Genomic DNA, 11,733 nt, shown 5'->3' with positions numbered 1-11,733 from the left:
AAATATCGCTATGTGTGTGGGCAGCTTGAGAGAAGGATGTATGACATGCCCTTTTTTTAAGTGACCACACCCCTCATGACACGTCACGCAGCATGACGTGTGGCCACACCCTTTTACCGCAAGCCTTCGGCGCATACACACATTAAATCTCCATACCCCCACTTCAAAATTCCCACTTCGACCACAGTGTATGTGTGAGTATGTGTGTATATATATATATATAATATATATATATATATATATATATATATATATATATATATATTATATAAAATACTTTTTTTTTTAATTGGGTAGCAACAAATCAGTTTGTAAACTACATTGAAGCAACTTTGAGCATCTCTACTGGGTACTGGGGAGCTAACTTAATTTGCGCATGGTTACCATAACATACAGTATCTGGGACCCAAATGCATTCAATTTAGCTGAAAAAAATCGACTAATATCTTGCAGAGACAGAAAAAAAACATCGCTGGAAATAACGCACTTTGTTTAATTATAGAGTTATTGCATGCTTCTCATGCTGGGTCACCTAAATTGATCATCTAGACACCAAGATTTACTGTACAAGGGCTAAAACCAGCCAACAATGGAAAGTACCGACTTGGTTGGTGCATTTTCTGGATCACTGCAACTAATGTCGCCAGAGCGGCCAGACATGTAAGTTTTGTACTGCTGCTAATAAAGCTTGTTTAAAAAAAAACAGTCTCATACTGACGCCGGAAGATATTCTAAACAGCTGAAGTCAGCGGAAGTAACGTTATACCCTTTTCCAACATGGCAGGCACAGGGGAACCCACATGGACAAATGCTGAGGAGGAGGACGATAATGATATGGAGGGGACAGAGAGCGAGGAGAGTGAAGATGAGGACGCGGTTATGGAGGAGGAGGAAGGAGAGGACAAGGCTGCCCAGAGAGTGTATCTGCCCGGCGTGGAGAAGCTGCAGGATGGCGAGGAGCTTGTGATGGACCAGGATGCCTATGTTCTCTATCATCAAGCACAGACAGGTGAAGTGTGCAGATGGGATCAGGGTGGAAAAGCTGCATCTATGAACAGATGAGATAGTGGGACCGGGGCTTCCTGGTGCCCCAGCTTTATTCTTTTCCTCTCTGTGTAATTATCTTCCCACTAACTTACTGTTTCTCTCTCTGGTTTCAGGGGCTCCATGTCTAAGTTTTGATGTCATTTTGGACCAATTAGGAGACAATCGTTCAGATTACCCGCTGACTATGTATCTTTGTGCTGGGACTCAGGCAGACACCGCTCTAGGCAATAGGTATTACAAATATCCTACATATTAAGATCATAATGTTATATAACTGTTTAGAATGAAGAGGTCTGTGCCTTGTTAGTAAATGTCATTAATTTTTATTCGACAATTTGTCCTGATGATTTCTTATTGCAGCAATAAAAAAAATAATTATGAGGGCAATAAAAAAACAGACACAAGCTGTGACATAGGCTCCGATAAAAGCCCATTCCTGCGATGTATAAAAAGTAAAATATATGTGAGCATTTTACTTCTGTGTTTGGACCCAGCAGAGCTACTACACACGTGCAAACTTCTGTTCGGACATTAGCTTTGTATAGGTTACATTGGCTGACACCATGGTGCTCGCTATCTGTTACAAGCAAAGGAAAGTGTAGCTTTACAGTACTTGGTAAACTTCATATTATAGGAGCCTCCACAGAAACCTATGGTGGCTGCTTATGAGAATGGAAACGGAGGGACTACGGCAGATATCAGAGGTCTCAATTTTTGTGGGTATCCTACAAAAACAGCTATTTTCAGAGGATTTCTGCAAAATAGTGTTTAAATATGCCCCATAATATTTTAAGCAGATGTATATTTATAATGGCATAAGGCAGCCTAGTATTGCCCAAATGTGATCATGTAAATTGCTTTTTATGTTTATATTTTTATTTATCAAGTTAAGGCGCAGGTTGTTAATTTTAGTATAGTTTTTGAAAATATACCCTTTTTCATTTCATCCAGCTACTTAAGGTTAACTCACTCCTTTACGTGAACACCGCACCAGGGAATTTTTGTCTGTTTGCAAATTGTCGGTAATGTCTGACTTCTTAGGTATTCACACTTTCTAATCTATATACTGGTTAGGAAGTGCCACTATGCTGCTGATCTGTGTAGCACAGCAGAGTATGCTTGTAAAAAGTTAATATGCGTTAGAAGTGAGATGCACATTACAAGTTTTTGAAGTGTCCCAAAGAACAATTATTTTTTAATTTACATTGGCTGCTTAGCTCTTCTTCCCCTTTTTTTTTTTTTTTTTTATTATCCAGCACTTTGCAGTGAGAATATTTTCTATACCCTATGATGTGGACATGTGATAATGGATTGTCTCTGGCATGTAGGATAATGAATGTGAATAGGTTAATCCTGCAATGCTTTGTTATGAACAGATGCTGGTGGATGTATACAATGATAAGTATATGGTATTAACTGAATACAACCGAGGTGCTTCCATTATGTTACGTATATACGGCCTGATTCATCATGGATCGCAATTGAAATCGCGCTCGCAGATCGGTCGATGGCTCGTATTGTGCAAGTTAGCATTGTGATCGCTCTGCAGTCACTCACGTAGAAAGAAAGCCATTGCAGTGTGAGTGACGTTATGTCAGCATTTGGGGGAGTGGTTGGAGAAACGCAGGCGTGCTTGTCTGTTTGAACGCCGTTCCATGGGCATGCATAAATTAGCCATTGCAACGGCATACGCAGCTTGAGTTCTTACTGTCTACAACGAGGTTAGCAATTTCTAAGTTAAGGTCAGGGCTGCTGTAATTCTGTGTGAGGGGCCCATGGTACTCAATGTTACCGATGTTTATGCAGAACTGCAAGGTATTACGGATGTGAGCTAGTGGGAGGCAGTGGGTGTCTCTATGCTGACAGTGCGACGGCATTGCGATAGCAATCATTAGTACATTTTCACAGCAGACCTGCGTGCGATTACAGAGCTGCGATCGCAATAGTCATCCTTAATGAATTAGGCCCATAGTATGTAGTGGTAATGATGATTATATATTGCCCGGACTATGCTGATCACAGGAAGTATTTTTCAAGGATCAAAGCCTTTGAAAGCCCATTAGCTTTAAATACCTTCTCTATATTATCAGATTGCTAGTGATGAAGATGCACAATTTGCACCGGACCAGCAAAGAGAAAGCGAAAGAGAAAAAGAAAGATTCCGATTCTGACAGCAGTGATAGTGATGATGATGATGAAGAGGAGGATGAGGAGAAGAAACCACAATTGGAGCTGGCTATGGTTCCACACTATGGGGGAATTAACCGCATTCGGGTAAATAAGACTGAACTTCTTTATGACCCCTAGGTTGCCTCTTATTTCTTCTGCTCCTTCTACTATGATAAAGACACAGACCAATCTGGGAGCTGATATAATTACAGAGTAATTGTCAACTCATGGTGGTTGCTGAATTTGTATGAGATATATGCGGTTTTAGTTACAAAAAAGACGTACACTACTTGCATCAAAACAAAATATTGAAAATACACATTCCCCCCCCCTCATACCACTTGTTCCTATTAGTCTTCTGTATCACATTGTATAGTGTACATGTTTTGCATTTCATTCTTGTCGGCTGCCTATTGTTTCCACGCTCTGTTATTATGTAAAGTAAACAAATGGGTGGTCTTATTCTAATCCTTCTGTGATGTGAGCGCTTGCCAGGGATTGAAGATGTAAATAGCGCGATAGCCATGACTAGCTATCACGTTAGAGATCTCTTTATTGAATACATCAATAGGAGTGGTATAGAAATAGGTGTGTGGCTATATAAACATAATTGGTGGGGTATGAAATACTAAAAGTTTCATGTCTTAGATGAGGTGCTCCAATTGACTATATAACTTATGGTAGTGTCATATGGGGGTTTTCAATGCTATTACCTTTTCAAATAAAATGTATTCGATGTCTCTTACTGCTGAATCGCTCCCATGGTAACACAGGGGATGTATTAAGCTCTGAAGCTTTGCATATGACCAAGGAGAAGTGTATACTCTCCCACATGACTGCTTCCATGATTTACAAATGCTCTGCTTCTGGACTTCACGCTTACTTAGCAGCACCGATAAGCTGGGTAATGTATGCCCTTCTGCTCCACGGGAGGTTTCTGTCCTCCCTGAGCTCACCTTAGGACACCTGCGTTACGGTTTGACAGGTGTACCACCTGACCGTTCCGACAGCAGCAGCTGGCGTTGCCCTACCACAGCAGAGACAGCACTGTCCCTGCTTCGGCGGCTACCGGCTCCGGGGGCTGCACACTGGATGTCACGATGCTTGTGAGATCCCGTACATGCTCAGTGCAGCCTGCTGGGAGTAAGACACAGCGCATTAGCACTAGGCTGATACACTTTGAGCTCTAGTGGGGATCGCTAGAGGGGAGTTTTCACTCCCCCACTCCGGCAGATGAGATGTTCTTACATCTCATCGTTAGTTCTTCCTGCTTCACCTCTGTAAGAAGGCAAAGCAGGAAGAGTTATAGCGGCAAGATAAAGAATAATAAATTTCTCCCATTGAACACTATGAACTTGTGTGACACCAACTTTGTTTTCACTTGTACTAGTTTAATAGGCATGCCCTGTTTTACAAAAGTTGAAAATAAAAGGTGTCCCAGACGTTATACTTTTTGCACAGTGGTAGTCTGTTTGTTAAACCACTGTATACGATACCTAATTGGTAGATGTCTTGTATCATTGTTTTACTGTAGTCCAAAATACTTTTTTCTCCTTAGGTTTCTACACTGATGGACATGCCGGTGGCGGCAGTTTGGTCAGAAAAGGGTCTAGTGGAAATCTATGATCTGCGGAAGCAGCTGGCAGCAGTGTCGGACACTCAGACTCTTGCTGCATTTTTGAAAGAAGAACAAACTAAAATCAAACCAGTCTTTTCCTTCTCAGGTCATATGACTGAGGGTTTTTCCATGGACTGGTCTCCAAAGACAGCAGGTAGGAGCTAGACCATGTGACCTGTGTAAGCCTTGTGGGCTCACTTACAAAAGAAAGGTTTGTATGTATTGGATCCATATGTAAATGACTGGTCAAAATTAATTGCTTGCATACATAAGGCAAGGCTTTAAGTTGAAATTAAACTGCTTCTATTAACATAGAACTCTCAACTCCACTAAAATTCTATTTTTGCCTCCTGCTAGTTGACCCCTTTCCCCGGGGCTTCTGTCATGTGCTTAATACTTGCCCAAGGCCCATCTCTTATTTTATTTTCTAGAGGTTGCAGCTTGTCCATTTAGCTGAGACCCATTACTACATCATGTCCTTGGCTGATTTGACAAGCTGTAGTCAGTCGTGATCTGTCACAAAATCGGCCACATGCTGTGAATCCTGGGTGGGAGGGACGTTTTGGCTAGGTTGGTGGTGGGGATCAAGTTTTAGTGGAAATTAGTGTTCATTTAAAGCTTCACTGCCATTGATTTAAGCTAAATCTTTTACCATTTTGATTTTGTTTGTTTGGCAATCTGAAGCGACAGGTGATATTATAAAATTGTTGATACCGTTGGGTGGCCATTATTTCTGCTCGCGTCCTCCTGAGGGGGCGATCAGAAATCCGCCCAAAGTGCCTTTAGGTAGTGCACCCAGTAGTTTGCATGGTTTTAGCCGTTTTATGTGGTTAATTCTGGTGCATTTGGGTTGGGGCATCACATGCATGATGTCCAATGGGTGCCTGCAGCTTCAACAATTGAATCTCTTTCATCACTTTAGATGGGAGCTGCGGGCATCTAAAAACAATTCAACCCCCCCCCCCCCGCCCCCTTCCCCTTTAAGAGTAGAATAAATGTAAAAAATAGTGTAATCTCAAAACTGGTGGGGCCTTCAGAGACGTAATCCTGACTGACCCCTCACAGCAAGTTACAAGCATGTGTGATCTTTTAATGTACAGCAGCCTCTTCAATGCCCAGTTGAACTGTGCATTTATCAATGGGCTTTAACTTTTTCAATCCATTAATACTTGTAGAATTATACTTGAAATTTGTCTCTGTATAGGGCAGTTAATCACTGGAGACTGTACTAAGAACATTCATTTGTGGAATCCTAAAGAAGGCGGCACGTGGCATGTTGACCAGAGACCTTTCACTGGTCACACTGAATCTGTGGAGGACCTGCAGTGGTCTCCTACTGAAGCCACGGTAAGTACATTAATTGTGCATGTATATACTGTATAATGACTGACATTGTGCAGTTGAATATTCAAGGATATTGTTTTCTAATGACCTTCTGTGTGCTAAAAGGCACATTTATAGCCAAATGCTTACCATTGCCAATTAGTTCTTAAGGTGCATACACACGTAACGATTTTTTGACCGATTTAACTTTAACGGCATCATTATCGTTCAATCGTTGAAAAAATCGTTCAGTTTCTGAGGTATAATGATGAACAATTATTGTTCATGCGCGTTCCCGTTTGTAGTTCATTCTGACTGACCAACTGAACGATTTTATTTAAGGGAAGTTACAAAAATCGTTTGTAGTTCAAAAAATCATTCATTACACTTTAAAAATTCTGACATAAAATCGTTGGTAACAAAATCGTTGTGTGTGTTTATGCAGCTTTAGTGTTCATTCTAGCACCCTGCACCTGTCACAACCTGTGCAGTTCCTTTTTCCTGCCTGGGGTGTCACTCTCTGTTCTAGCACCAGAGCAGAGAGTGACACCCCAGACAGGAAAAAGGAACTGCATGGGTTGTCGGGTGCTAGAATGAACACTAAATTCTCACGGTCTAATTGGTTGGCAGGAGTAAGCTAAGTGACATACTGCATTAAATCATCAAAATATATAATATGCATATAATTCACCAGATTATACCAAACTGACTTGTCCATTTAATATATCTTGGATTTAATAGTATATAAATGTATTAAGCCATATGCAAGCAAAGCACTTACTGGCATCCAACTCCTGTAATGCCCCAGTATTTTGTTTGTGATTTGAATACCATAATGAAACTATATGATCCACACATAATCCACTACTTTTCTGGATGCAAATAGTATATTAAGCATGTCAACACCCTTTTTAAACTGTAAGAGACTTGAATGTGCAGAACTCTGGCAGGAATTTGCTGGAGCACTGTACAAAAAAAGGCAATATGATGTACAAATTTTGACTGTATTGCAATATGTTGTCAGTACACAAGTGCTGTACATCATAACAGCCAATTAGAGGTTTGCTTACATTTTCTAGACTGCACTGGGAAAGTGACTGCATCTGATTTCCTGTGAGTTACAGTTCATTTGTGCTTATTGTAATATACTGACCTTGACTTTTTCTTAAAACCATCCTTAATGTCAGGGTCAGCTTATGTTTGCCCTGTTGATTATAATAAACAACTAAAATCTCTGGGATGATGAGGACCATATCTAACCTATAGGATTTGGGCTTTATTTAAAACAATGACCTTGATCCCATTGATATTGTTCCAATACTTTGTACTACATAAAGAAGTTCATAATCGCATGAAAATGACACCATTGTGCTATATTAATCAATTTTTATTACAGGTTTTTGCTTCCTGCTCTGCTGACGCCTCAGTTCGCATTTGGGACATTCGGGCAGCTCCTAACAAGGCATGCATGCTGACAGCCAGCCAGGCTCATGAAAGTGATGTCAACGTGATTAGCTGGAACCGCTACGAGCCATTTATTGTCAGTGGAGGAGATGATGGTGTACTTAAGATCTGGGACCTGCGTCAGTTCCAGGTGTGTGACATGCTTCCTGTTTATCTTAGTACCTCATTTCCATATAGGGTGTTTGTTTTTATGGTTCCTGTCTTAGAGAATAACACATTTCCCCCCCAATATTGTTCCTCCCCATGGACACCAGGGCAGATGTTTGTTCTTGAAGACAAGGATAGATGTGCATATAAAACCTTACCCCTTTATTTTCAGTAATTTATTTCTGTATATGATAAGTAATTAGACACTTTGAAGAGGACTTCTGTAATAAATACATATATCTACATAGTTGTATTTGTTGCAAAAATGGCCACACTTGAATATGTTATGGCTCCTATAGAACAGATTTTGTTGTCACACAATGCAGTCCTGCGATCTTTTGAGAATAATAAAGAATATCTAATTTAAGGGAACATTGAGAGTTACATGGGAGGCCTCCACCACTCAATGTCTCCCAAGAGCAGCATAAGGCTGGTCATCCCCCTTAATTTTATGTTCTAAGGTAGATCAATCTCTGCTCATGCTCACAAACTTTGGAGATGTTACTTTCTCTTGTATGTCTATTGAAGGATAGGAGCAGTGGGGAGAAGGTTGGGCTACAAGTTTGTGTACAGATTTTGCCATGAGATTTAAAGTGGCATTTTTTTTTTTTTTTTCTTTTCAAACTTGTATCCAAACTGTAAGATGGTGTTTGTCCATGGCAACAAGTAAATTTATATTTCTAGGGCACCTTTGAAAATATATAACTGCTTGGCTTTTAAATTCAGTCTTTGTTACTAAATGTCTTTTTTTTCTATTAGATTTGCGTTTTAGCTTTTGTAATTGGTTAATTAAGTGGTGCTCTTTCTTTTCCCCACAGAAAGGGGTAAGTGTAGCAAAGTTTAAGCAGCACACTGCCCCAATCACATCCGTTGAGTGGCATCCCGCGGACAGTGGCGTATTTGCAGCTTCTGGTGCTGACGACCAGATAACTCAATGGGATCTTGCAGTAGAAAGGGATCAAGATCAGGAAGGGGAAACAGAAGACCCTACATTGGCAACAATTCCACCACAACTGTTGTTTGTTCATCAAGGAGAAAAAGACATTAAGGAGTTACACTGGCACCCGCAGTGTCCTGGGGTTGTCATTAGTACAGCACTATCTGGCTTTAACGTGTTCCGCACCATCAGTGTGTGAGGTCATTTCCCATCCACATATATGAACGTGTTCACGTTACTGTCCCTTTTAATGTTTGATGCTGCATTTTAATGGTGTAGTACACAACTGTCCTTGTGTTTTGAGAATTGTTTATTTATTGAAAGCTACAATGAGCTGCATATTCTAATGTTATCTTCAGGTCACAGCCTTCATTTTTAGAGACAGAGACTTAATTGTGGCTAGAGTGCAATGTTTACCTGAGATGAAGTATTTGTGACTTTCCATACAAGCTGTAGACTTAAAGTTGCCTAGTTTGGCTGTGAAAGAGGTGAGTCGCAAACATTTTGGGCCTGATTCTGAGATGCACACAAGTGCGTATGCAAATACTGTACAGGTCATACAGTCACATCGACTGAGGGGAGTGTAGCCGGTGCCAATGAGGTTTCCTCATGTAGGATAAGTGTTCCATGGGCATGTAGGTAGAATTGTGGGCAATGCACAGTCATGTGTATGCAGAAACCCATCTGCTTGCATACGGATTGCCTGGATCAAGGGAACGGCAGGTGCTGATAGTGCAGTCACATGGATGCAGCTGCCTGAATGCAGGTGGAGATGTGCATTTCCAAGCACAAAAATTGTGCGCAATTGCGTGCAGTTCTAACTGGATGACAGGTTATAGGTGTGTTTTAAAATAGTCAAGGACTGCTGTGTCTGACTAGTGTGTGCTAGCACAAAATGCTACAACTGGTTTTATAAATTTATATTTTTATCCCCCTTGGATACATATGTACTTACCTATGGCACGCTCCCTGTGATATGTATCCCACAGCCAGGACACCAAAGAGTTGGTTTGAAAATGCAGGGTGCACCACATTTCCCATCCACTAGAATTGTTTGTTATAGTACGTCTCGGGCCTGACTCAGAGTTGTACGCTAATGCTGCTATGAATGCGTAAGTAGCAACTGTGTGAAAATATGTAAATGTCGCAGCCCAGGGGATTTGTATTGAGTCGCCCACTTACAGCTTTGCAAATCCAAGCGACTGCATACAAATGACGCAGATTAGTCGATTATCGGACTTCTGAGTAACTCTCTGGTCACGCAGAATGGCCGTCAGAACTCAGATGCCAGAGTCATGTTTACTGTGTACTGGATCGCAGACTGAGAAAGGTCACAACATGCTGCATTTCAGTCACCACTTCCCCGTTGCTGACCACAATCAGTCCCTGCCTGTCAATCACTTTGCAAATAAATCCTCATTGTGAGTGACAATGAAAATGGAACTTGACGTGTGACTCAGACCATAGATAATCACTCAACTGTGTAACTGCGGCACAGTGTCCATCTCTGAATCAGGCCTTTAGTAGTGACTATGCCATGTTCACTGAGCCATTATTTCCGACAGTACATCACCATTAGCGCTCATGAAATAATTTGCTATATTCAGATTCCATGTCTATTGCTCCTGTAGAGATAACAGCTGTACTTGTATTCATCGCACATTTGCATTTTTAAGAAGATACTTAATTTTTTTAATGATGACACATGGGGGTCAATTCAGTTAGTACCATCGGGTGAGAATTGTCATTGCAATGGCAGCTGAACTCACCCTATGGGGCTGTGCACAAAAAAAAAAAAAATCCATGAGTCTGGCAATAGCGTAAGTACAGCATAAATGCACACATACTCATGGGCATGACTTCATTGTGCCTAATTGAACTGAACCCATGAAGTACCCAGACATCTGACTTGAATGCAGTGTACAGGCGGTGTGTAATACTGCTTTTACCCCGAAGTGCCAGGTCTGAACTGGGATTTGGAACATGTTTCCAACCTGGATCAGACCTGGGACAGCCACTTAACTACTGTGGTGCCAACCCTGGCTCTTCTGGCGCTGCAGTGTACGCTTGGAGATGATGTAATCTCCAAGCGCCACTGCAGCCACCCAATCGGGTAGCATGTGGTACATCGTGACCTGGATTCTGCGGTTTACACTGCAGGGTGGCACAGGAATGACCCAGGGCCAACCAAGCTACCAGAGTTGGATACCTGGGTCAATCAATTTACACTGACAAAAATACCGGGTCGATGCGTGTTCACGTGCAAACAGTTAATATAGATTAAGTAAACATTTGTGACTGGTACTGGACCTCCTGTAATAGAGCGCAGACAGACACAGCTTAAACTGACTTTCCTGTCTGTTACTGAGCCACAGCTTGTTAAAAGTTGCCCTTAGGGCTCATCAATCCGTCTCATTGTATACATAAAACTTTTAACAAGCTGTGGCTCAGTGAACAGGCAGGAAAGTCAGTTTAAGCCGCTACTGACTGCACTATTACAGGAGGTTCCAGTCACGTTCTACATATCCGTTCACTTCCTTCCATTACTCTGCCATCTAGCATGACCCACCCAATTATGTGTTTATTATGAATGATAACCAGTGGAAGGACTGCATATTTGAGTAAGTAACACACACAGGAAGGGATTTACTAAAATAGCCACTTACTGTATCTGTTAAGCCGATTGTATGAAAAGCAAATTAGTATATTTTTGTATCTGCATTTTCATAGCTTTTGCTAATCCTTGTACAGGTAAAGTGTCCATAGGAACTACCAATTAAATATTTCTTTAATGAAATTGTATTCAATTAAATTTCACTTCACGTGAAATATGTGGAAAGACTTCTTTTGATGGTAGCACTATAACACTCGATAATCAGTTTGGTGAAGCAGTGTTTTCCTTCACTCCCTACATTGTGTGGAACCTATTTCCATAGTTGTGTGCTGCGCAGTAATACTGAAGGCTACAAATGTGTGTAACAAAGTTTAAAAATACATTAGATTGTAAAATTTGCAAAGTAAAAACATG

At 41.1% G+C, this 11,733-nt stretch overlaps 1 protein-coding gene across 1 annotated transcript; it reads left to right on the top strand.

Moving 5' to 3' along the window:
- The first annotated feature begins 739 nt into the window (after positions 1–739).
- Positions 740–11,502, top strand: GRWD1 (glutamate rich WD repeat containing 1). The gene is made up of 7 exons (XM_088450961.1): positions 740–1,009; positions 1,161–1,278; positions 3,138–3,321; positions 4,775–4,988; positions 6,039–6,181; positions 7,554–7,751; positions 8,587–11,502. Exons 1-7 carry the CDS (start codon positions 778–780, stop codon positions 8,902–8,904), a joined length of 1,407 nt encoding a protein of 468 aa, XP_088307087.1. The 5' UTR covers positions 740–777; the 3' UTR covers positions 8,905–11,502.
- The last annotated feature ends 231 nt before the right edge of the window (positions 11,503–11,733 follow it).

This window comes from Taudactylus pleione, unplaced genomic scaffold, assembly GCF_031769625.1.
Source record: "Taudactylus pleione unplaced genomic scaffold, aTauple2 ptg000535l, whole genome shotgun sequence".
NCBI lineage: Eukaryota > Metazoa > Chordata > Amphibia > Anura > Myobatrachidae > Taudactylus > Taudactylus pleione.
The sequence above is the reverse complement of the archived record's forward strand: the minus strand, read 5'-3'. Positions and strand labels throughout refer to the sequence as shown.

What these genes read in the sequence shown, in the direction of transcription:
- GRWD1 (XM_088450961.1), top strand. Translation starts at nt 778, where the DNA reads ATGGCAGGCACAGGGGAACCCACATGGACAAATGCTGAGGAGGAGGAC. An exon ending in GGGGAATTAACCGCATTCGG is followed by an intron (nt 3,322 to 4,774) that starts GTAAATAAGACT and finishes TTTTCTCCTTAG; the next exon opens with GTTTCTACACTGATGGACAT. An exon ending in GGGACCTGCGTCAGTTCCAG is followed by an intron (nt 7,752 to 8,586) that starts GTGTGTGACATG and finishes TTTTCCCCACAG; the next exon opens with AAAGGGGTAAGTGTAGCAAA.